A 27,362-nucleotide genomic window follows, 5' to 3' on the forward strand; every position below is an offset into this window, starting at 1 on the left:
AGGACTACCAGTATCCTGGGGGGGGGAATTTGCTAATGCTCTCTGGGTGGGTTTAAACTAATTCAGTAGGGGGATGGAACCTAAATTGTAGCATGAATATACACAAGGTTGAGAGTAGTGAGGTCTAAAATAAGGTTTCAAGGTTTGCAAGAGGGCACCGGTTGAAGTGTGTCTTCTTAAATGCCAGGAGCATTGGGTGGGTGAACTTGCAGCATGGATTTGTACCTGGGATTTCGATGTTGTGGCCATTTCAGAGACATGGATAGAGCTGAGACAGAAATGGCTGTTGTGGGTTCCGGGATTTAGATGTTTGAGTAAGAACAGTGAAGGTGGTTAACAAAAAAGGGGAGGTGGCAGCATTGTTAATGAAAGACAGTATTACGTTGGCAGAAAGGACGTTTGAGAACTCGTCTACTGACAAAGTATGGGCTGAGGTTAGAAACAGGAAAGGAGAAGTCACTCTTGGGAGTTTTCTATGGGCCTCCGAATAGTTTCAGAGATGTAGATGTAAGGATAGTAAAGATGATTCTCGATAGGATAAGTGCAAGAGTAGTTGTTATCAGGGCCTTTAACTTTCCAAAAATTGATTGGGAATACTATAGTACCAGTACTTTAGATGGGTCAGTTTTTGTACAATGTGTGCAGGAGGGTTTGCTGACACAGTATGTAGACAGGCTAACAAGGGGTAACGCCACATTAGATTTGGTACTGGGTAATGAACCAGGCCAGGTATTAGATTTGGATGTAATTGAGCGCTTTGGTGATAGTGACCACAATTCATTTATGTTTACTTTAGTGATGGAATACACCGGAGGGTAAGAGTTATAGCTGGGGGAAAGGCAACTACGATGCCATTAGGCAAGATTTAGGATGCATAAGATGGGGAAGGAAACTGCAGGGGATAGGCACAATTGAAATTTGGAGCTTATTCAAAGAACAGCTACTGCGGGCCCTTGATAAGTATGTAACTGTCAAGCAGGGAGAAAGTTGTTGAGTGAGGGAGCCGTGGTTTAATAAGGAAGTTGAATCTCTTGTCAAGAGGAAGAAGAAGGCTTATGTTAAGATGAGACGTGAAGGCTCAATTAGGGCACTTGAGAGTTACAGGTTAGGCAGGAAAGACCTAAAGAGAGAGATAAGAAGAGCAAGGAGGGGGCATGAGAAGTCGTTGGTGGATAGGATCAAAGAAAACCCTAAGGCTTTCTATAGGTATATCAGGAATCAAAGAATGACTAGAACAAGATTAGGGCCAATCAAGGATAATAGTAGGAAGTTGTGTGTGGAGTCAGAGGAGATAGGGGAAGCGCTAAATGAATATTTTTCATCAGTATTCACACTGGAAAAAGACAATATTGTTGAGGACAATACTGAAATACAGGTTACTAGACTAGATGGGATTGAGGTTCACAAGGAGGCAGTGTTAGCAATTCTGGAATGTGTGAAAATAGATAAATAACCTGGGCCAGATGGGATTTAACCTAGGATTCTCTGCATACAGTTCTGGTCACCGCATTATGAGAAGGATGTGGAAGCTTTGGAAAGGGTTCAAAGAAGTCCCAGTAAATGTTGCCTGGTATGGCGAAAAGGTCTTATGGCAAAGGGTTGAAGGACTTGAGGCTGTTTTCATTAGAGAGAAGAAGGTTGAGAGGTGACATAATTGAGACATTGAACATAGAAAAGTACAGCACAGAATAGGCCCTTTGGCCCACGATGTTGTGCCGAGATTTAATCCTAATCTAAAATATAATAACTTAACCTACGCACCCCTTGACTCACTGCTATCCATGTGAATGTCCAGCAGTCGCTTAAATGTCCCCAGTGACTCTGCTTCCACCACCACAGTTGGCAACCCGCCCATGCATTTACAACTGTCTGTGTAAAGAACCTAATTCTGACATCTCCTTTATAAATTCCTCCCAATATCTTCAAGCTATGACTTCTCGTACCAGTCAATCCTGCCCTGGGGAAAAGTCTCTGGCAATTGACTCTATCTATTCCTCTCATTATTTTGTACACCTCGATCAGGTCTCCTCTCTTCCTCCTTCTCTCCAGAGAGAAAAGTCTGAGCTTATTCAACCTTTCTTCATGAGGCAAGCCCTCCAGTCCAGGTAGCATCCTGGTAAACCTTCTTTGCACCCTCTCCAAAGCCTCTATCTTTCCTATAGTAGGGCGACCAGAACTGTACACAATATTCCAAGTGTGGTCTCACCAGGGACTTGTAGAACTGCAGCAAAACCTCACGGCTCTTAAACATGATCCCCCTGTTAATGAAAGCTAAACTCGATTCCCCTGTTAATGAAAGCATATAATGAGACACATAAGATAATCCGAGGGTTAGATATGGTGGACAATGAGAGCCTTTTTCCTCAGATGGTGATGCCTAGCATGGGAAGGCATTGCTTTAAATTGAGGGGTGAAAGATGTCAGAGGTAATTTCTTTACTCAGAGTAGTCGGGGCATGGAACGCACTGCCTGCAATGGTAGTAGATTCACCAACTTTAAGGGCATTTAAATGGTCATTGGATAGATGTGGGCAAAAATGGCATAGTGTAGGTTAGGTAGGCTTCAGATTAGTTTCACAGGTCAGCACAACATCAAGGGCCAAAGGGCCCGTACTGCGCTGTAATGTTCTATGAAAATGGCACAGGATAACATCTGTATCTGGAGATTTGTGGGGTTGAATGTATAAAAGTGAATGGAATGTTGGCCTTTAAAGTTAAAGGAATAGAATTAAAGGTAAGGAAGTATTATTGCAACTGTACAAGGTATTGGTGAGTCTGCATCTGGAGTATTATGCACAGTTTTGGTCCCGTTATTTGAGGAACGATGCAGTGGCTTTGGAGGCAATTCAGAGCAGGTTCACTGGATTGATTCCAGAAAGGAGGAGTTTGTCATATGAGGTGAGATTGAACAGTTTAAGCCTATACTCTCTGGAATTTGGAAGAATACGGAGAGATCAAATGGAGATATTCAAGCTGATAAAGGGTGTGGATAAAATATACGTGGAGCAGATGCTTCCTATTGTGGGGCATTCTAGGACGAGATGTCATAAGGGGTGGCAAATTTAAAATAGAGTTGAATACAAACTACTCCTCTCAAAGTGTTGTGAATCTGGAATTTCCTACCCCAAAAGTGTGGTGGATGCTGAGAGAAGAGAGTAAATTTAAGGAGGAGTTGGACAGATTTTTAATTAAATGAGTTGAATGGATACAGAGAGAAGGCAGGAAAATGAGGGTGAGGAGTATATTTGTAATAATCAAATGGCGGAGCAGACTTGATGGGCCAATGGCCTAACCCTGCTCCAATACCTTATGAACTTGGAAGAGAATTTTTTTTGGTGGCGATGATTCTTTAGAGTTCACTTTCTCAAAAGACAGAATTTTGAAAAGCAAGATCTGAAACATTATAGATGTGTGGGAATGTAGGATTGAGGTTTCTATCAGATTCCTTTCATGTTTCTATCGGTTGTGGTCTTGAATGGTAGAGCAATGGACGCTTTGTTTCAGGAGGCAGTCACACCTGGGAGATTAAGCAATTCACATTCAGTTCGTGATCAGGGACATCAGAATGTGACTGTAAGTGAGGCAGGTAGGGGGAACCTGAGTTCAGGAGTGCAGGAGCCTCAGCCCTTGACCTTGTCCAACAGGTATGAGATTCTTGCTCCCTGTACGGATGAGGAAAACGGCTCTGGACAGGATGAGCCAGCTGACCATAGCACCATGGTGCAGAAGGCCATTCAAGAGGGGGGAGCAAAAAGACAAATAGTTGTTATAGGGGATTCTATAATTAGGGGGACAGATGGTATCCTTTGCAAGCCGGATCGGGAGTCTCGCATGGTGTGTTGCCTACCCGGTGCCAGGGTTCGGGACATCTCTGACCGGCTTGAAAGATATTGGAGCGGGAGGGGGAGGATCCAGTTGTTGTGGTCCATGTTGGGACTAACATCATAGGCAAAGCTAGGGTGGAGGACCTGTTTGGGGATTATCGAGCACTAGGAAGGTAATTGAAGTACAGGTCCTCAAGGGTCATAATCTCTGGATTACTGCCCGAGCCACGTGCCAATTGGCATAGGGATAAGAAAAGTAGGGAAGTAAACATGTGGCTAAGGGATTGGTGTGGGAAAGAGGGATTCCACTTCATGGGGCATTGGCAACAGTTTTGGAACCGGGGGGATCTGTACCGTTGGGACGGTCTCCACCTGAACCGATCAGGTACCAATGATCTAGCGAAGAGGATAAATAGGGTGGTCAGTAGGACTTTAAACTTCTGAGTTGGGGGGAAGGGAAAGTGAAAGCGACAGGGAGTATGGAGTTAAATGGAAAGATAAGCGGCAGGATAGCCATATGTGCAGGCAGATTTAAACTTGAGACAGACTAGGAATGCAGCAAAAAGGAAGGATAACTTAGGACATCTTATGACTTCCAATATCTCTAATGATAAGAAAGTTAGCATTAAGGCACTTTACCTGAATGCTCGTAGCATTCGTAACAAAGCAGACGAACTAATGGCACAGATCATCGTGAATGATTATGATGTGGTAGGCATCACAGAGACGTGGTTACGGGGGGTCAGGACTGGCAGTTAAACATCCAAGGGTTTTCAACTTATCGAAAAAACAGGGAGGTGGGCAGAGGGGGCAGGGTTGCCTTGTTAGTTAAGAACAAAATTAAATCTATGGCACTGAATGGCATAGCGTCGGATGATGTGGAGTCTGTGTGGGTGGAATTGAGGAACCACAAAGGCAAAAAAGCCATAGTGGGAGTTATGTACAGACCTCCTAACAGTGGCCAGGACCAGGGGCGCAACATGTACTGGGAAATAAAGAAGGCATGTCAGAAAGGCAAGGTCACGGTGATCATGGGAGACTTCAATATGCAGGTGGACTGGGTAAATAATGTTACCAGTGGAACTAAAGAAAGGGAATTCATGGAATGCTTACAGGATGGCTTTTTGGAACAGCTTGTCATGGAGCCCACAAGGGAGCAGGCTATTCTGGACCTAGTGCTATGTAATGAACCAGACTTTATAAAAAATCTTAAAGTAAGGGAACCCTTAGGAAGCAGCGAACATAATGTGGTAGAGTTCAGTCTGCAGTTTGAAAGAGAGAAGGCAAAATCGGATGTAATGGTGTTACAGTTAAATAAAAGTAATTATGAGGGCATGAGAGAGGAACTGACGAAAATAGACTGGAAGCAGAGCCTAGCAGGGAAGACAGTAGAGCAAAAATGGCAGGAGTTTGTGGGTAAAATTGAGGACACTGTACAGAGGTTCATCCCCAAGAAAAGAAAGATTATCTGGGGAGGGATTAGACAGCCATGGCTGACAAAGGAAGTCAGGAAATCTATCAAAGAAAAAGAGAGATCCTATAAAGTGGCCAAGAGCACTGGGGAAATCAGAAGATTGGGAAGGCTACAAAAACAAACAGAGGATAACAAAGAGAGAAATAAGGAAGGAGAGGATCAAATATGAAGGTAGGCTAGCAAGCTCAGGGGTCAGAATAGCCTCCTACTTCCAGCTTACATGCTTGCATCGAAAGTACTTCATAGGATGTAAAGTCTTTAGGCTTTCCAGAAGTTGTGAAAAGTGCTATATAAACACCAGACTTTCTTTCCATTTAGTTGTTCCGTCCCCAGTTAGCATTCTTAATTCCTCAGGTATGTTGAAATATGATTTGAGATATGATTTTATGTGGCAGGGCAAAAAGGCAGGTCTTTATAACAAAAACAGTGACCGTAACCTGTCATGTTGTTGTTATTCTGACCCGGATAACCCAAGTGAGCTATTCACCTCCTTTCTTTTGGTTAATTACATCTTTACTAAGGCTCATCTGTACATGTTATTTCGTTTAAAAGATTTATTTCCTTTGCCTCCGTTTTAGACATTTTTTCTGACTATGATTAAAATCATTTGTAATTTGCAAACCACTTAATTTAAACATATATTTTAAATATGGTCAAATGACTGGATTAAAACATTTTAACATTGGATAAAAGTCAAATGATAATTTGTTATGATTTTTAGTTAAAGAAGATGACAAGCATTTGCTTAAATGTAAGCGAAAGCTTGAATACTGCTGACAGAAATGCAAAACTTGAAGATGATGTTGCAGAAATCAACCAAAGAGTGAGTTGCTTGCAATTTGTCTTATTTCCATTTTGCTGATGAAGTAATGTACTGTGGTATTCATTGTGTGTGCGTGGGTCAGACCTAGTCCTGCCCTAGTTTTGCAAGTGCTAATGATCTTGTGAAGCAAGAGTTCCTGTGACAGACAAAGATGCTAAAGAGCTGGTGTTAATTTCTCATAATTACTTTATGCTTGTTGCAGTAACTCTTGTCGCATGAATAGCCGCACATCTTGACCATTTGATTTATTCCACTAAAGACTTCAGCTAAATGGATGGTTCATCCTTCTCCATTCTGGTCAGTATAAGAATCATAGAACCTGTACAGTGTGGAAGCAGGCCATTCAGCCCATCAGCTCCACAACAATCCTCTGAATACCATCCTAACCAGATCTACCACCATCACAGCTCCCATGGCCAACCCACCAAACATGCACACTCTGGGACAATTTAGCACAGCCAATCCATCTAACCTGCACATCTTTGGACTGAGAGGAAACCCAGGCTGACACAAGGAAAATGTGCAAATTCCGTGTATACAGTCAGTCGAGGCTGGAATCAAACTCTGGTCCCTGGCACTGTGAGGCAGCAGTGCTAACCACTGAGCCATTGTGCCACTTATAAGCTGAGTACCTTATCTGAGATGCAAGTTTTATGCTTATAACAATCACTGAACGTAGGGAGATAGTGGCGTGGTGTTAATCACTGCTTACTTTAAGCCAAGCAGCTGCTCCGAGGGTCCGTGCATTCGATTTGATATCCTGACATCATGCCAACACATTCAGGCTCGGTTTCTCCAGTCACTGCTGTGCTCAGAAATGGAGAATTAAAGGGATCATAGGTCGTAATGTCTCAGGGGTAATAATTCCAAAGCCTAGGCTAATGCTCCACATTCAATCTTCATGAAAACCCATCTTGTTCATTATTGTCCTTGAAGAATGGCAGATTTCCTTCCTTACTTGATGTCATCTACCTGTGATCCTGGACCCACAGCAATGTGGTTGACTCTTGAATGACCTAGCAAGCTACTCAGTTAAAGGGCAGTTGGGGTTGGGCAACAAATGCTGACCTTGCCAGTATCACTCGCATCCATAGAAGAATAAAAATCATTTTCTAACACAGTATAATTAGCCTAGAAGGATACCATTCGGCTACCATTTGAAAGAGTTAGCTGTTCAGTGCAGGACAAGTCTCAAAACAAAGCTTTTTAATATCTGATAACATAAGAGTAAAAATGCTAGGTATTTATCTTGGTGTGGTTTAAATACCTTGTCTTTTTTACTATTTAGATATTCATCAGATGTGGGAGTTGCGGGTTTGGTCAGCATTTATTTCCCTTCTCCATCTCTTCTTGAGAAAGCAGTCTTCTTAAACTTTAGCAGTCCATTGGGTACAGGTTCACCCACAGTGGCAGAATTTTGACCCTGTGACATTGAAGGTAATTTAGTTCTAAAGCAGGATGGGATGTTGACTGGAGGAGAACCTACAGGTGTTGTTGAATCCATGGAACTGTTGCTGTCATTTTAATGGGATGTGATGACTTAAGTGTTTTGAAAAAAAAACTGTTTCCAACATAGCAGATCTGTGTATGTTGTATGCACTCTACAATGCGCTAAAAGTAATGCAAGATGTCACAATGTTTGGATTTTCGTGTTTTTCAAAACAGGAAAATATATTTTTGGAACCACATAAAAAGACTACAAAAACTCCACTGAAGCAACAATTGTCTACCTCACATTCAGTATTGGGAGCAATTAAACCAGACTTAGGAGCCATGACCACACCAACAAAGCTTCAGGAATCAACTGTTGGAGAGCCATGGACACCTACCGCTAATTTGAAAATGTTAATCAGTGCAGCTAGTCCAGAGATTAGGAGCAGGGAAAAGAAAAAACAGGAGCTACTTGTGGATGATGATTTTACTTCAGAGACTAATGAGAATTTGCAGGTACAGTAACAATTCAGAAGTATGTGTTTGTAGTACACATGCAAAACTCAATGTGGAGAGTTACATCATTATAAAATTAGACTTGGAGAGCAATGCATAATACAAATAAAACCTATGAATACGACTCCAACGTTTCCAAACAACGAAGTAACGTAAAGTTTCTACTTGAATTTCAGGACCAATTATCTGGGGAAGACTTTGAGAAATTTCATCCGAGTCGCAAAGAAAAAAGTCTGGGTTTGTTGTGCTATAGATTCCTGGCACGATACCCTGATTATCCCAACCCTGCACTGAACAACGATATATGCCTGGATGAAGTAGCAGCAGAACTGAGTGAGTTGGTGCATGTATCTTGCATCGCGTAAATGTATAGGATGGAGATGCAGTACTTAATGTTATGTTAATAAGGCCCGAAAGTTGCTGCATTTGATTTTAATGTAATTTCAGACATATTGCTTATAGTTGGCAACCTCCCACTGGAGATTAAATTCTAACAATCAACAATGATGTAATTTGCAAGTGGTCAGATGGAACATATGGGCTTGGCCATTTTACTTTTTTCATTTCTCAGGGAAATACGCTGACTAATCAACGCCAACCTGCCTGATTTCAAATTCTATGAAAGCCTGGCAGCAGTTAACTAATAATCATTATTAATTGTCTACCAATCAAGTCCACTTGCCAACCAATTAGCACTTGGTTGGCATAAGTGTTAGATTGGTATTCTTGTGATTTGTACCAACAGACACAAACCAAAAAATTGAACAAAGTGTTACTTTTTTTCCAGCAACTACTCAGTTTCTTTAGAACCAAATAGCCATTTTATTTTTAAAAGACAAAATACTGCAGATACTGAAAATGTAGAAAACAATATGCTAGAGAAATTCATTAATGGAGCAAGAAGCAGTTCACATTTCATATCCAATATGATCTTTTTCAGTATTGAAGAAGAGTCCTATCAACTTAGAACATTAGCTTTCAACAGAGAAACTGCTGATTGGTTGGCAAGTGGACTCAGGTATAACCACTGCAAGGGAAAATGCAGTAATTAGTGATAATTGACAGTTAATTGCTAGGCTTTGATAGAAGTTGAAGTCAGACAGATTGGCCAATACATTTCTCTGAGAAATTAAAAATGAAATGTTACAGCCAAGCCCATTTAGAACATTTTGTTTTACTTTCAGGTGTTATGCCTTATGGTATATGAGGCTTAAAGCAAATGAGACTTCCACGACTGTAATCACATTCTATGAATATTTCTTGGTGGTGCTTCTGTTCCTGAAACAGACTTCCAGTTATCATTTTAATTGATTTTAGGCCTAATATATTATGGTAGTTATAATTATAACTTTAACATAAAACTGCATAAGGGTAGGTTAATCCAGCATTGCTGATCATCTTGGGTGGCATGGTGGCTCAATTGTTAGCACTACTGCCTCACAGTGCCACAGACTTGGGTTTGATTCCAGCCTCAGATTGTGGAATTTGCACATTCCCATCATGTCTGCATGGCTTTTCTCCAGTGTTCTAGTTTCCTCCCACAGTCCAAATATTTGCAGGTTAGGTGGATTGGCCCATCCTAAATTGCCTATAGTGTCCAGGGATGTGCAAGATTGGTGGCTTAGCCATGGGAAAATGCAGGGTGATATGGTATGATGTGGGTCTGGGTGGGATGCCCTTTGGGGGGTCAGCATGGATTCAATGGGATGAGTGGCCTGCTTCCACGTTGTGGGGATTCTATTCTATGATTCTAACAAATAACAAGAATTTCCACTTCTGAGTGCTGGCCTATGTTACACTATGCACTTTTGTCACAGTCAATAACGTGTTTAGACACAATGTTACAGTCAGCCTTCACTATTTAGACCTACACATGAATAAAGCCATTAAGATAATTTAAAAAGGTGTTGAAAACCTTTGACCTGTGCACAAGAATCCTTGCCATGCACAGGAGATGAGAATAAATTGAGGTGAAAAAAGCAAATGAGGTTAAATTATATATTATTGTAAAACTTAATGGTTAGTAAATACTTGTAAGCATATAATCCTGAAAGATCAAAGCATAAATTTTCAGTCAACAAATAATATTCTGCATCATTATTAACATAATTCTATTTATTTAATCAATAGATGTTGAACGTAGGCGTATCTATGATATTGTGAATGTACTAGAAAGTTTGCATATGGTCAGCCGCCTTGCTAAGAATCGGTACCTGTGGCATGGTCGCCACAATCTCACACACACACTGGGAACACTGAAGAATGTTGGTGAAGATCAAAAATATGCAGAACAGATGCTGCACATTAAGAAGAAAGGATTCGAATTACATGAAAATTATATTAAAGAGCCACTGCGTGAGCAAAATTTCACCAACGTCAATGAGGTGAAATCTAAAGAAATGTATTTTGTGGAGCTTCCTGGAATGGAATTTAGAGCAGGTAAACAGGCATTATAGTTTAATGTAGTATCAACTAATTTAAAGGTCTGGAACTTCAAAGCATTCTGTATTTTGTTCATTTCTTTGCAAACTTGTATGGCTTTTGTTTGTGGCAGTGATTACTTGCTATGAACACAATTTTAAGATTAGACATGAGAAAAGTGTCATTTAAATCACCAAACTTGTAAATAGTTTCAATTTAAGAGAGATTATTGTCAATTGTCTAGACTTATTTGAGAAGTTTAGTCTCAAAAATTAGCCATATAAATATTTGACTGTTTAGCATTTGCTTCTATCATTTCTTTCAGTCCGTTCTCAAATCTTGTAATATGCAGTGACCATGATACAGAAGGTATCACAAACCATTTTTATTAGTATGCAGGTATGCATTTTGGATACTGTTCTTCAAACGGTGTGATACAGTTCCTTTTGTATCTACATGAACAAGCAGATAAGGTCTCAGTTAACATCTTAGTCAAATAATAACAGTGCTGATGTTTCCGATCTCCCTCAATGCTTCAGTTAAATATAAGTACAGGTCTTCCCAAAGTTTCAGCAAGCTGAAATGTTGGTGTTGCAAGCTCTAAGGCAACAGTGGCCACTGTAGAACTCTGACTGAATTATTACAGCTGACCTCCTGGTCCAACAGAACCCGACTACCTCATTTCTCACAAGGTTGCAACAAATTTCAAGCCTCAATTGAAAGTCACAGTAGAAAAATGTTTGGGACGCACCGAAAGTTTGCATTCTAGTCCTGAAGTGCAACTTGAATCTACAATTGTTTTCTCAAATGAGAGTGCTACAGTTAAGCCAAGTTAAGTGAAACACTGGAAGCTGCTTGCTCTTGCCCACCAACCAATTTGTCCATATTTCCAGTTGGATGTACATGCATGTTTTTACAGTTGCTGTGTCCTTGAAATGATGTGTGGGAGTTCCTTTGAAGCTGTTTGCAATATGATGGAATGGCAATCAGGTAAACGTACAAACTGGTTTATGTGAGTAACCTAGCAGGATTTCAAATTAAAAATATAAAAAGCTGATAGTTTTTTTTAACCTTTTTAGTTTTGGTTTTGATACTGTAAATTTGAAACTGTTTCTCCCCCAGGAGGATCAGTAACTTGGGGCCACTAATTTAAGATAATTGGGAAAAGAACAAAAGGGGACATTAGGCTTCTTTTTAATGTAGTGAGTTCTAGTGGACTGGAATGTGTTGCCTGAAAAATAGAAGCTTTTAAATGGGCATTGCATATACACTTTAAAGGAGGATAAAGGTAGAGAGGAGTAAAAATAATTGGACGGCTTTTTAACGGACACAACTGGGGGCTCTCTTGTGGCACAGTGGTAGTGTCCCTATCCCTGGACAAGAGATGTAATAACATCTCTGAACATGTTGGTTAGGAAAATAGGTTCATTAAAAAAAGAAGGCACAACTGGTCTCCTGTCTTATGATGCTTACTTTAATTGCTGTGGGCAAATACAGAAAGCTGGCTAAAGTGAACTGGAAAATTAAGTTAACAGACAGGTCAGTAGAGATGCAGTGGAACACAGTAACAGGAGTAGGCCATTCAGCCTCTTGAGCCTGTTCCACCATTCAGTGAGATCATGGCTGATCTGTGGCTGAATTCCATATATCTGCCTTTGTCTCACATTCCCTAATGTATTTGTTTAACAAAAACTTATCTATTTCAGATTTAAAATGAACAACTGAACTGCCATTTGTGGAAGAGAGCTCCAGACCTCTTCCACCTTTCCTTATTGATCTGGCCTGAATTCTCAGTCTATGCCCCATAGTTCTGGAAGCTCCAACCAGTGGAAATACCCTGTCTTGCCCTTTTAATATCTTGAAGACTTTGAGATCAGCCCTTAAGCTTCTAAATTCTAGAGAAAACGGGCCTAATTTTTATAACCTCACTTTATAACTTAACCCTTAAAGTCCAGGTATAGAATATAGAACAATGCAGCACAGAACAGGCCCTTAGACTCTCAATGTTGTGCCCACCTGTGAACTAATCTAAGCCCATCCCCCCACACTATCCCATTGTCATCCATGTGCTTAGCCAAGGACTGTTTAAATGCCCCTAACGTGGCTGTGTTAACTACATCGGTAGGCAGGGCATTCCATGCCCTTACCACTCTGAGTGATTCTTGCAAACCTACTTTATACTCCCTCCAAGGTAATTTGTCTTTCTTAAGGTGTGGTACCCAGATCTGCTCTCAATACTCTCAAGTGGGGTCTTTCCTTGCTTGCTATGATCTGCCTGTACTGCTCGTAAACAAAGCTTTTCACTGTACTTCGATACATGTGGCAATAAATGAATACATACATACATACATACATACATACATAACCAGTGGCAGAAATTTAAGGAGATACTTAAAATCAACAATAAATGCATTCCCACAAAAAAGAATCATCCCTAGAGGGGTATCAATTAGGCATGGTTAACTAAAATAGTTAAATATAACATTAAATTTTAAAATCATATAATTGCACAAATATAAGGTCAGAGGTTTGGACATGAAAAAGTCAAGCAGGAAAAGTTAAGGTACAGGAGGTAACTAGCTAGAAATGTAAAAACTAAGATTCTATAAATATCATAAAAAGACTTAAAGTGACTCCTATAGAAAGTGAGTCTGGGAATAAAGGTTGGAAAGTATGTAGGTGGAAGGTGTATGGGACATATGTTTTTCATCTATAGAAAATACACGTGACATCCCAGAAATAGTCGTCAATTAGGAAATCAAAGCGAGGAAGGAACTCTGGAAAATTGCAATAACCAGAGAAGTGGTACTGAGGAAATTATTGCAGCTGCAGGTCGACAGTTCCCTGAAGATGGCAATACTGGAGAAGGAAGTAGGCAAATGGCTTTCTCATAGAGTATAACAATTGGCAAGTCATGTTGCAGCTGTATAGAACTTTAGTTGGAATATTATATACTGTTCTGATCACCACATTACCAGAAGGATGTGAAGGCTTTGCAGCGGGTACAGAAAGGGTTTACCAAGATGTTGCCTGGTTTGGTGGGTATCAGCTTTGAGGAATAATCGGACAACTTTGGTTTGTTTTTATTTGAATATCAATGGATGAGGGGAGACCTGAGAGAAGTTTACAAAATTATGAGAGGCATGGATAGGGGATAAGTTTAAAGGAGATGCGAGAGGCAGGTTTTTTAACGGAGGGTGATGAGTACCTGGAATGTGCTGCAAGAGGAGCTGGTGGAGACTGATACAATAGTGACATTTAAGAGGCATCTTGGAAGTTATTTGAATATCAAAGAATAGAAGGATATGGACAGGACAAAAAACTTTTAGTTCAGAAAGGCATCATATGTAAGCGCAGCCTTGCTGGGCAGAAGGGCCTGTTTCTGTACTGTACTGTTCTTTGTTCTATAATGGAACTCACAAGAGGGGAAAGCATAGTTGACCTCACCCTTACCAATCTGCCAGCCACAAATGTATCTGTCCATGGCAGTATTGGTAAGAGTGACCATTAGACTATCCTTGTGGACATAGAGTCCTGCCTTCATCATGTTGTGTGGCACTATCACTGTGCTAAATGGGACAGAGTTCAAATAGATCTAGCAAATCAAGATTGGTCATCCATGAGGCGCTGTTATCCATTAACAAGAGCAGAATTCTACTCTAACACAATCTCCAACCTCATGGCCTGGCATATCTCCCACTCAACCATTGCCATTAAGCCATGAGATCAAACCTGGTTCATAGGGACCACAGAAGAATGCGCCAGGAGCAACATCAGGATTACCTAAAAATGGGTGTCAAGCTGGTAAAATTATCAGCCAGGACTACTTGCGTGCCAAACAGCATTGCAGCAAGTGAAAGACAGCTAAGCAGTCCCACAGATCAACGGATCAGATCTAAGCTCTGCAGTTCTGCCACATCCAGTTGTGAAAAGTGGTGGACAATTAAACAACTCACTGGAGGAGGAGGCTCCACAAATATCCCCATCCTCAATGAGCCCAAGACATCAGTGCAAAAGGTAAGGATGAAGCATTCACAGCAATCTTTGTCCTGAAGTGCCAAATAGAGCATCTATCTTGGCTTCCTCCAGGGTCTCCAGCATCAGAGATACCAGTCTTCAATTAAATTGATTCATTTCACATGATATCAAGAAATGATTGGAAGCATTGGATTCTGCAGGGGCTATGGATTCTGAGACCATTTCAGCAATAGTACTGAAAACTGTTGCTCCAGAACTTACTGTTCCCCTAGCTAAGCTATTCTAGTACAGTTACAATACTGGTGTCTTTCTGACAATGTGCAAAATTGCCCAGGTATGTCCTGTACACAAAATGTAGGACAAATCCAACACAGCCAATTACCGACCCATCAGTCTACTCTCCATCATCAGAAGAGTATAGAAGGTGTCATCAGCAGTGCAATCGAGTAGCACCGGCTCAGCAATAACTTGCACACTAATGCCCCCTTTGGGTCCTGCCAGCTCCTAATTTCACAACAGTCTTGATTCTAACATGCCTCTGGAGTTCAGTGCTTTTGGCCAAAGTAAGAGTGACTGCCCATGACATTGAGGCCGCATTCAATCGAGTGTAGCAATGAAGAGCCCTAGAAAAACTGGAATCAATGGCTATGAGGGGAAACTCTCTGCTGGTCAGAGTCATACCTGGCACATAACAAGATGGTTGTGGTTGTTAGAGGTCAATCATCTCAACTCCATAAATTTACAGGAGCTCATCAGAGGTGTCCTAGGCGCAATTATCTTCAGTTGCATCATCAACAGCCTTTCCTACATCAGAAGGTCAGAAGTGAAGATTTTGCTGATGATCGCACAATTTACGCCTCCTCAAAAACTGAAGCAGTTCATGTTCAAATGCAACAAGATCTGCACAAGTACCAGCAATGTTCATGCCACACAAATGTCAGGCAATGACCATCATCAGTAAGAGACAATCTAAATACCACCTAACATTCAGCGATGTTTTCATCCCTGAATCCCCGCTATCAACTTCTGACGGGTGACCATTGACCAGAAGTTCAACTGGACTCTACATATAACTACAATGACTACCAGAGCAGGTCAGAACCAGGAATACTGCAGCAAGTAACTCACCTCCTGACGCCCCAAAGCTAGTCCATCACGTACAAGGCACAAGTCAGGACTGTGATGAAATAGTTCGCACTTGCCTGGATGAGTCAAGCTCTAACGTAATGCTTGACAGCATCCACGCCAAACAGCTTGCTTAGTTGGAATCACATCTACAAGATGCATTGCAGCAATTCACCAAAGATCTTTAGATAGCACCTTCCAAATCCGTGACCACTTCCATCTATAAGGAAAAGGACAGCAAATACACAGGGGCACTATTATCTGCAAGTTCCCTTCCAAGCCATTCACCATCCTGACTTAGTAATATATCACCATTATTTCATATCACTGGGTCAAAATTCTGGAATTTCCTCCCTATGGGCTTCCATAGCACATGCACTGTAGTGGTTCAAGAAGGCAGCTCACCACCATCTTCACAGGGGTAACTAGGATAGAAAATAAATGCTGACCACCCAGAAATGTCATGTCCAACGATTGAGGTAAAAAGGTGCCATATCAAAGGTTATTGTGGAACATAAAATTTCATAGTCTAGGGGTAACTTATTGGCCAGCATATAAGATTGACTAGCTAAAAGGAAATAGTAAGTTAGCGAGTTTTGAGAAGACTTTTAGCTTAGGTTGAGTTTCTGAATGTAGGTTTGCTCACTGAGCTGGAAGGTTCATTTTCAGATGTTTCGTCATCGTACCTGGTAACATCTTCAGTGAGCCTCCGAATGAAGCACTGCTGATGATTCCCGCTTTCTCATTTCTCAAATATTGAACTACAGAAGCAATCATCCCAACATCCACAAATGAAGCTGCATCAGAACATTATCTCAACAAGACACGACCTTGCAGCACAGAGGAACTACGCAGAGTAGAGGAAAATCACCTATACAGTGTATTCATAAAGAATGGGTATCCAATGAACACAGTCTGCTGATCTCTCAGCAACAAACCCAAACAAACAGAACTCGCGTCCAGAAACCCCTACATCAAAGACACCTCGGAAATGACTGCCAGACTACTCAGACCCCCTGGTATCATGATAGCCCACAAACCCAAGAACACTCTAAAACAGCAGCTAATGAACTTGACAGACCCTATACAGACAACAAGCAAAACTAATGTCATTTACAAAATACCTTGCAAGAACTGTAACAAACACTACATTGGACAAACAGGCAGAAAACTAGCCACCAGTATACATGAACATCAGCTAGCCACAAGACAACATGACCCTCTCTCACCAGTATCCGTACATACAGATAATGGATTAGAGGTGCTACATACAGATAAGGAAGAACACCATTTCGACTGGCAGCACACATCCATTCTCGGACAAGCCAAGCATCGATGCGCATGAGAATTCCTAGAAGCATGGCATTACAACCGGAACTCCATCAATAAACACATTGACTTTGACCCCATTTACCACCCTCTGAGAAAAAGAACAGTAAATGACATCACCACCACAGGAAATGACATCATCAACCCAAAGTAACCCAAACATTTAAATAGAAAGCAGGAAACATCAGTGCTTCGTCTGGAGGCTCACTGAAGATGTTACCTAGTATGGTGACAAAATGTCTGAAAATGAACCTTACAGCTCAGCGAAATAGGAGATATTAATGATCATTTTCAAGTTGTCAGGATGTGATGAGAGGTGTGCGACAGGATTCAGTGCTGTGGCCTCAATGTTTAACAAGTTATGTAAATAACTTTGATGAAGGGACCAAAAGTATATTTGATAATGACACAAAGATAGGTAATAAAGTAAATTGTGAAGAGAACGTGAGTAGGCTATAAAGGGATAAAGATTAAAAAAAAACAAAAGAACTGAGGATGCTGTGAATCAGAAACAAAAACAGAAATTGCTGGAAAAGCTCAGCAGGTCTGGCAGCATCTGTGAATAAAATCAGAGTTAATATTTCAGAGAAATTCTAAGGAAGGGTCACCTGACCCAAAATGTTAACTGATTTCTCTTCACATTTGTTGCTGGACCTGCTGAACTTTTCCAGCAATTTCTGTGAAAGGGATACAGGTAGTAGGTGTAGGGACAAAAATAAGGCAAGTAGAGTATAATCTGGGAAAGTTTTAAATTATCCATTTTGGCAGGAAGCATAAAAAAATTAGCTGATTACCTAAATGGTAAGAGATTGCAGATCACTGAGATGCAGAGGAATCTGGATGCCTGACTGCATGAATGACAAAAGGCACAGCAAGTGATTAGGAAAGCTGATAGAATGTTATCGTTCATTGCAAGGGAACTAGAATACAAACATGGGGAGGTGTGATAAACATTTCTACATTGTTATTATTTGATAATGTGAGTTCTGATATGAACAGTTTGATTATATTTCTATATTGTGTGGGTTAAGAAGGGAAGACATATGGTAGAATTTTTCCAGGCTCTGGATGATTTGGACAATTGCAAGTCAGTTGGGAAAATTTGTTGAGAATAGAAAAATGAAATTTGTCAATATCAAGAAAAACCTCAGATACTCCACCTCAGGTTTTAACAGTTAAAGAAGAATCTCACTAGTGAGTATCAAAGGCCTATTTGCATGCATTAATATCTCATTATTTACCTTTTCTCACATTGGGTGGAGGAGTTGGGGTGTTATTGCTATGGCGATACAGGACATTGGTGCGGCCACTTTTGGAACCATGCTTTCAGTCCTGGTCTCCTTGCTATAGGAAAGGTGTTATTAAACTTAAAAACTTTCAGAAAGGTTTACGAGGATGTTGCAGGGGTTGGAGAGTTTGAGCTAAAGGCAGAGGCTGAACAGGCTGGGGCTATTTTCCCTAGAGCATCAAAGGCTGAGGTGGTGACCTTACAGTGATTTATAAAGTCATGAGGGACATGGATAGAGTGAATAACAGTCTTTTTCCCTGGGTAGAGGAGTCCAAAACAAGAGGGCATAGGTTAAAGGTGAGAGGGGAAAGATATAAAAGGGGCCTGAGGGGCAACTTTTCATACCGAGAATGGTATGTGTATAGGATGAGCTGCCAGAGAAAGTGGTAGAGGCTGGTACAATCAAAAGGCACCTGGACGGGTACATGAGTAGGAAGGATTTAGAGGGATGGGGGCCAAATGCTGGTAAATGAGACTAGAGTAGTTTAGGATATCTGGTCGGCAAGGACAAGTTGGACAGAAGGGTCTGTTTCTGTGCTGTAGAACTGTATAATCAAATTTGTATGCAGTTTGCTATTTTCCCAGACAGTAGAGAGAAACCATATGGAAACAATTCCTGACATGAAACCAAGTACTTGGTGGCTGCGGCCCACAAGCATCTTCTCCATGCAGTCACCTTGTCCATAATTCCCAACATTGCAGGGTATGCTCGGTGGGCAGTGACCATTTACACCCATCACCAACACAGATTAGCATCACACTTGCACCAGCCTCTCCACATCATCATGGCACACTTCCAGCTTGCTTACAATACAGCTCACCTTTTCAATACTGTACTTTGGAGCTCACTGACACCTTACATTGCAGTGCTTTTGCTTTATGAGTAAAGGCAGCAGACCACTGTATAGATTAGATCTCCTACTTTGCACTCTTAGCATTCATTCATTTTCCATCAATGCACACATTGGTACCTCTTTCAGAACTTGCAGCCTCACTTCTGTCTTACCTTATCTCTTTGCACAGGCACAAAGTCAAGCAACTTGATATGTGTGCCAATAGTCACAGTCAAAGCCAAATTGCTTTTTGTACAAGGTACAGGAGCTACTCACCTCAACTTGGACTGTAAAGATGAACATCATTATCTTGAAGGGCGGCATGGTGGCTCAATTGTTAGCACAGCTGCCTCACAGCACTAGGATCCTAGGTTCGATTCCAGCCTTGGGTGACTGTCTGTGTGGAGTTTGTACATTCTCCCTGTGTCTGCGTGGGTTTCCTCTGGGTGCTCCGGTTTCCTCCCACAGTCCAAAGATGTGCAGGTCTGGTGAATAGGCCATGCTAAGTTGCCCAGAGTGTTAGGTACATTAGTCAGAAGGAGATGGGTTACTCTTTGGAGAGTTGGTGTGGACTGTTTGGGCCAAAGAGCCTGTTTCCGCACTGTAGGAAATCTAATTATATGCACTGATACTGTAATGTTGAGGTGAAGATTCTCCAGTCTCCATACCAATATCATTTGCCATCTCTTGCTGTTTGTGTGCCAGATGACTTGTTCAGCTCAGACCCCACCCCTCCAACCGTAACAAGGACAGAACGCCCCTGGTGCTCACCTTCCACCCTACAAACCTTCGCATCAACCAAATCATCCACCGACATTTCCGCCACCTCCAAAAAGACCCCACCACCAGGGATATATTTCCCTCCCCACCCCTTTCCGCCTTCCGCAAAGACTGTTCCCTCTGTGACTACCTGGTCAGGTCCACACCCCCCTACGACCCACCCTCCCATTCTGGCACTTTCCCCTGCCACCGCAGGAACTGTAAAACCTGTGTCCACACCTCCTCCCTCACCTCTATCCAAGGCCCTAAAGGAGCCTTCCACATCCATCAAAGTTTCACCTGCACATCCACCAATATCATTTATTGTATCCGTTGCTCCCGATGTGGTCTCCTCTACATTGGGGAGACTGGGCGCCTCCTAGCAGAGCGCTTTAGGGAACATCTCCGAGACACCCGCACCAATCAACCAAACCGCCCCGTGGCCCAACATTTCAACTCCCCCTCCCACTCTGCCGAGGACATGGAGGTCCTGGGCCTCCTTCACCGCCGCTCCCTCACCACCAGACGCCTGGAGGAAGAACGCCTCATCTTCCGCCTCGGAACACTTCAACCCCAGGGCATCAATGTGGACTTCAACAGCTTCCTCATTTCCCATTCCCCCACCTCATCCTAGTTTCAAACTTCCAGCTCACTTACTGTCTCCTTGACTTGTCCGACCTGCCTATCTTCTTTTCCACCTATCCACTCCACCCTCTTCTCTTTGACCTATCACCTTCATCTCCTCCCCCACTCACCCATTGTACTCTATGCTACTCTCTCCCCACCCCCACCCTCCTCTAGCTTATCTCTCCATGCTGCAGGCTCACTGCCTTTATTCCTGATGAAGGGCTTTTGCCCGCAACGTTGATTTCGCTGCTCGTTGGATGCTGCCTGAACTGCTGTGCTCTTCCAGCACCACTAATCCAGCATATATCTGAGTCAGGCCAACAATTGTAAAGGTCCATGTAGAGGCATCCAATTTCCCTTCTCATAGGCCTCCATGTCTCAGTATTTTGAGGGTAGATTTTAAATGTAATTTGTGTGTGCTGCAACTGCTGACTGTTGACATTGCTGAAGAACTGCTTTGTTTTTGATATTACCCACATGGGCTCATTCAAACTGTAAAAATGAATCCAGGCACAGAAGTTGCAGTCATCTGTGTCTGTGACTGCTTTACGAAGAGAGTTCACAGAAATTGATGGTAAACGTGGGTGTCTGGTGTGACCAGTATCAATCTCCAGCAGATGTGGAGCAGCTTGCTCATGTGGAGTTTACAGCTACAGGTTCCCACATGATGTGGTAAAAATGCAGGAGACCCAGAGTTGCTTGTCTTTCTTGCAATGATGTACAACTGAAAGAGCCAGTGACTCTCCACTCTGAATCGAGGTGGCAGTCAGGACACCATGTCACGATGCCCATTATATGTGCAGTGCAACACATTCCATTAGAAACAAGGACTATAAAATATTTCCTCAACATTGGATCCCCACATTGGTCAGGACTGACCATGCATTGCATTACAGAAATAGGATAATGTATAATCCTTGGCTGCTTTTTCCCCAGACAGCTGAAGTATGCAACAGCATTATAGGTATTTTCTGGTCAACCTGTTCAGAGATATCATTGCACACCTCAGGAGCAGGTGGGCCTTGAACCTGGGCCTCCGAGGTCAAAGGTAGGGACACAACAACTGCACTAAAAGAGCCCTTTGAAGCACGGTTATATGATGGACAATGAGAGCCACAGCATTGCACCTAGTAGGAAAATGGGAACTTTGATCAGAAGGAGCAGCACCTTTACCTTCACCATCGTACAGTGCAACATGTCAGTCAATGCAATGCAGGCAGGACTTCATTGTCACCGCTTTCAGTGGAACTGAGTTGCATAATGTCAGTTTCCACTGACTAAATGTTTTGATGTTGCAGAGGCTAGCATTCTCTGCTCAATCATAAGTCCAAATGTAGCTGATTTGTTTCTTTTTCTTTTGCTTTTCCTGTTGTTCAATAAAGCTAAGATTAGAAACTAAAGACCTCTCAACATCTGATGCCACTCATTCAATTATGGCAAAGTTTCATGCTAATATGTACACTACAGAAAATAAACTACTCCTGAGACTGAGTTAAAATATCTTGTGGTGCTAAGGATGGCTAGCCTTCTAGCTTCATTCTTGCCGATGATACAAAGTTAGGTAGACAGGCAGGTAGTACTGAGGAAGTGGGGAGGCTACAGAAGGATCTAGACAGGTTGGGAGAGTGGTCCAGGAAATGGCTGATGGAATTTAACGTGAGCAAGTGCGAGGTCTTGCACTTTGGCAAAAAGAATATAGGAATGGACTACTTTCTAAATGGTGAGAAACTTAATAAAGCCAAAGCACAAAGGGATCTGGGAGTGCTAGTCGAGGATTCTCTAAAGGTAAACATGCAGGTTGAGTCTGTGATTAAGAAAGCGAATGCAATGTTGTCTCTTATCTCAAGAGGGTTGGAATATAAAAGCAGAGATGTACTACTAAGACTTTATAAAGCTCTGGTTAGGCCCCATTTGGAGTACTGTGTCCAGTTTTGGTCCCCACACCTCAGGAAGGACATACTGGCACTGGAACGTGTCCAGCGGAGATTCACACGGATGATCCCTGGAATGACAGGTCTAGCATATGAGGAACGGCTGAGGATACTGGGATTGTATTCGTTGGAGTTTAGAAGATTAAGGGGAGATCTAATAGAGACGTACAAAATAATACATGGCTTTGAAAAGGTGGATGCTAGAAAATTGTTTCTGTTAGGCGAGGAGACTAGGACCCGTGGACACAGCCTTAGAATTAGAGGGGGTCATTTCAGAACGGAAATGCGGAGACATTTCTTCAGCCAGAGAGTGGTGGGCCTGTGGAATTCATTGCCACGGAGTGCAGTGGAAGCCGGGACGCTAAATGTCTTCAAGGCCGAGATTGATAGGTTCTTGTTGTCTAGAGGAATTAAGGGCTACGGGGAGAACGCTGGTAAGTGGAGCTGAAATGCGCATCAGCCATGATTGAATGGTGGAGTGGACTCGATGGGCCGAATGGCCTTACTTCCACTCCTATGTCTTATGGTCTTATGGTCTTATAGTTATAATTAAACTGACAGTCACTGACACAGGGCGAAAGTGAGGACTGCAGATGCTGGAGATCCGAGTCAAGATTCTTGATGAAGGGCTTTTGCCTGAAATGTCGATTTTCCTGCTCCTCAGATGCTACCTGACCTGCTGCGCTTTTCCAGCACCACTCTAATCTTGAATCTAGTCAGTGACACAACTGATGATGTAAAGTTTCACCTATAACATCTATGTCCCCTCAGATTTTCTTTTTCCCTTCCTTCTCACTACACCTTGGGGTCTGCAGTGAAGGTGGAGGGAACCGTGCCTTTCTTGGAGCCCGTTGGCCTTGGGAGGTTTGACCAGGCAAAACAAGGGGCATTTATAACTAGAGTATGAATGGTTCCTGGCCAGATTGAGGCTTTCCCTCCTTACCTTGAAGCCCACAGTTAGAGAATGCAGCAAGTTGAAAATGCAAACGACCTCTGAAGAGGCTTGAGTCGAGAATTCTGGGGGTCTGTGTGTGGTTCAAGTTGTGTATAACTTTCCAAAGCACCAACCTGTCTCCTTTTAGAAGGGGTATCTGGAGTGGGGTCTAGGTCCCACGTTCCCCTGTTGTTTGTCATTGGTGCCTAGCGCCAATGGCTGAGGTGTTAGAGTGCATGTCTGTGCACATGTCTGTCAGACACTGAGAGTGCTGCACCCTAGTTTTTCGTGACAGTGACTAACCTAGGCATAGAGACAGCCAATAACCTGCTGGAGCTAGCGTAGTACAGGTTGCATTAGTAAACTCCCTCAATTTTCAATCCAGTTTCTCAAGTGTGCCTGACAAAGAGCCTGCTCTTCCTGTATTTAATTTGTCAGAATGTACAAGCTATTAAAAGCCAACATCATGGGTCCTCTTCTGGCTGGTCCTATGTGGCAGTCCCCTAAGTTCTGGAGAGACCTGCAATGCTTCTTTGGCCAGGTATGGTAATGTGCTCACGAGAATGTGCTGCCAAATCTAATCTAGCTAAAATATCCACTGAGATGTCAGTATCAGAGTTCGATAGATTCGGGATCAGTTCCTGCGGATTGGAGGGTGGCTAATGTTGTACCACTTTTTAAGAAAAGTGGGAGAGAGAAAGCAGGAAATTATAGACCAGTTAGTCTGACCTCAGTGGTGGGAAAGATGCTGGAGTCTATTATAAAGGATGAAATTAGGACATATCTGGATAGCAGTAACAGGATAGGTCAGAGTCAGCATGGATTTATGAAGGGGAAATCATGCTTGACTAATCTTCTGGAATTTTTTGAGGATGTAACTCTGAAGATGGACGAGGGAGAGCCAGTAGATGTAGTGTACCTAGACTTACAGAAAGCTTTTGATAAAGTCCCACATAGGAGGTTAGTGAGCAAAATTAGGGCACGTGGTATTGGGGGCAAAGTACTAACTTGGATTGAAAGTTGGTTGGCTGACAGGAAACAAAGAGTAGTGATAAACGGCTCCATTTTGGAATGGCAGGGTACCACAGGGATCAGTACTGGAACGGCAGCTTTTTACAATATATGTTAATGATATAGAAGATGGTATTAGTAATAACATTAGCAAATTTGCTGATGATACAAAGCTGGGTGGCAGGGTGAAATGTGAGGAGGATGTTAGGAGATTACAGGGTGACCTGGACAAGTTTGGTGAGTGGGCAGATGCATGGCAGATGCAGTTTAAGGTGGATAAATGTATGGTTATCCACTTTGGTGGCAAGAACAGGAAGGCAGATTACTACATAAATTGAATCAATTTAGGTAAAGGGGCAGTACAGAGAGATCTGGGTGTTCTTGTACACCAGTCAATGAAGGTAAGCATGCAGGTACAGCAGGTAGTGAAGAAGGCTAATAGCATGCTGGCCTTCATAACAAGAGGGATTGAGTATAGAAGCAAAGAGGTTCTTCTGCGGCTGTACAGGGCCTTGGTGAGACCACACCTGGAGTACTGTGTGCAGTTCTGGTCTCCAAATTTGAGGAAAGACATTCTGGCTATTGAGGGAGTGCAGTGTAGGTTCATGTGGTCAATTCCTGGAATGGCGGGACTACCTTACACTGAAAGACTGGAGCGACTGGGCTTTTATACCCTGGAGTTTAGAAGACTGAGAGGGGATCTGATTGAGACATATAAGATTATTAAAGGATTGGACACTCTGGAGGCAGGAAACATGTTTCCGCTGATGGGTGAGTGCCGAACCAGAGGACACAGCTTAAAAATACGGGGTAGACTATTTAGGACAGAGATGAGGAGAAACGTCTTTATCCATAGAGTGGTGGCTGTGTGGAATGCTCTGCCTCAGAGGGCAGTGGAGGCCCAGTCTCTGGATTCATTTAAGAAAGAGTTGGATAGAGCTCTCAAGGATAGTGGAATCAATGGTTATGGAGATAAGGCAGGAACAGGATACTGATTAAGGATGATCAGCCATGATCGTATTGAATGGTGGTGCAGGCTTAAAGTGCAGAATGGCCTACTCCTGCACCTATTGTCTATTGATGAAAGATACGGGAGACAGGTTGCTGGTGCTTGCTCTGAAGGATTTATGACACTTCTGGAGGAGATGTTGTCTGCTTAAGCCAGTTTTTACTTTGAAATCTGCCTTTTCTGGGATTATCATTAGCAGAAATCCTAACAGAAATTGTACTTCAACTGCATAGTGTATTGCTGAGACCACATCAAGAGTAATGGAAACAGTATTGGTGTCCTTGTGTAATGAAGAATGTAAATGCAGTGGAAGCAGTTCAGTGGAGGTTTACTAGACTAATAAAATATGAACAGGCCAGTTAATTTGAGGTAAGGTTGAACAAGCTAGGATTTTATCTACTGAGTTTAGAAACATAAGAGGCAACTTGATTGAAATGTGTAAGGTCTTAACAGGGTGCAGATGGAAAGAAAATTTCCCTGTGTGGGAGAAATTAGAACTAAGGACCACAATTTAAAAATAAGACGTCTCCCATTTAAGATGCGTGAGAATTTTTTTTCTCAGAGGGTCATGAGTCTTTTGAACAGGCAGTAGAAGCAAGATGTTTGGATATTTTTAAGGCAGTAGAAGCAAGAAGTAAGGTGGGGTGAACAGTTTTTTTTGAAAAAGAATGGGGATGAAAGATTATTATGAATGGGCAGGAATGTGGCATAATCAGATTAGCCATGATCTTATTGAATGGCAGAGCAGGCTTGAGATGCCAAATGGCCGACTCCTGCTTCTAATTTTTATGGTCATATGTAACATACATGTTATCTTGATTACCTTGATTCAGTAGCATGATACAAATCAAGGGTACGGAATTCAGAGCCGCTCATTTATACAGAGCAACTTGTCAGTTTTCATGTAGGGAATATATTAAAAAATAATAAATAATTACAATTAAAATGTATATTTTCTGCCTGCAGCCTCAGTAAATGGACGGAAGGACAAATCCTTGAGAGTAATGAGTCAGAAATTTGTCATGTTGTTCCTGGTATCGAAACCCCGGGTGGTTAGTCTCGATACTGCTGCTAAAATTCTAATTGGTGATGACCAGAAGGTAGATCTGGATCACAGCAAGTTTAAGAGTAAGTGAAGCACTTTAAAATGACATGAGAACATCACTCGATCACCTGTCAAACTGCAGTTCTTTAGTTTGCTATTAGTGGACATGTAACAGTAATTTGCTTTTTTTTAAAAAAAACCTTTCCAATTTAAGTTTCTCTTCCACTTCCAATTTTGGATGTTTCACTTTGGAAGGCTAAACAAATTATACAATTATTGAGATACACTTCGTTTCCTTTCTACAAGGAGTTCCAAGAAATAGCTTGAAGGTAAGCATTGTGGAGGTTCACCTCAGCTGCTTTGGGGAGAATTTAATGCCCTCCCTTTATATGTTTGGTGGTACAGCAGTGTTTATTCAAATGGGAAGGTGGCAGATAGCAACCCTGCTACCTTCCCCAGTTGAGTCTGTGATCGGAAGGCCTGTAGGTGGCCATCTCCTCCTGCCACTGATTGAACCCATCTGAACAAACTCCCCTCCTGCCACATTCTCTATTGCCTGGTATCTAGCAATGATATTAAGTCTCAGGTAGGAGTTGTACTAGCAGCACCCACTGCCTACCATCAATTGGCAGACAGCTATCAGAAGGTTGGATTTCCACCTTTAAAGTCTTTTGATCCTGCTATGATCCACTTACTTCAGTCTCCTTAAAAGCTTGATGTTCCTGCCAGCTCTCCAAGTGACAGTTGAGACCCCAAACATCTTCAGTAAATTCCACCCTTTGAATGTTGGTACCAACGGAGGTGGACACACTAAACTGAATACAATAGCTTTTTTGAAAAATCTATTGACTTGTTCGTGCCAAATGTTTCCTCATCACCTGGCAACATTGATTGTTTTCTGAAGTACAACCTTACAGATCCCAGGTGTCTTCAATATCTCTTCCCCAAAATCCTTAGTGATGTGTGTTAGTGTTGGCAAGCTATTTGACTGTGATTGGGACCACA

At 42.1% G+C, this 27,362-nt stretch overlaps 1 protein-coding gene across 2 annotated transcripts in view; it reads left to right on the forward strand.

Annotated features, from left to right (window-relative positions):
• The window catches only part of e2f8 (E2F transcription factor 8), a 49,821-nt gene that overhangs the window by 4,723 nt on the left and 17,736 nt on the right, over positions 1-27,362 (forward strand). For both annotated transcript variants that reach the window (XR_011963775.1, XM_072592789.1), the window contains exons 2-6: positions 6,019-6,120; positions 7,786-8,067; positions 8,244-8,400; positions 10,198-10,506; positions 26,279-26,440. Coding sequence is in view for 1 of the 2 variants with exons in the window: in XM_072592789.1 (XP_072448890.1) it covers positions 6,028-6,120; positions 7,786-8,067; positions 8,244-8,400; positions 10,198-10,506; positions 26,279-26,440 (1,003 nt within the window). In the remaining variant the exon portion in view is untranslated. The remainder of the gene's footprint in view (positions 1-6,018; positions 6,121-7,785; positions 8,068-8,243; positions 8,401-10,197; positions 10,507-26,278; positions 26,441-27,362) is intronic.

This window comes from Chiloscyllium punctatum, chromosome 22 (assembly GCF_047496795.1).
Source record: "Chiloscyllium punctatum isolate Juve2018m chromosome 22, sChiPun1.3, whole genome shotgun sequence".
Classification (NCBI taxonomy): Eukaryota; Metazoa; Chordata; class Chondrichthyes; order Orectolobiformes; family Hemiscylliidae; genus Chiloscyllium; species Chiloscyllium punctatum.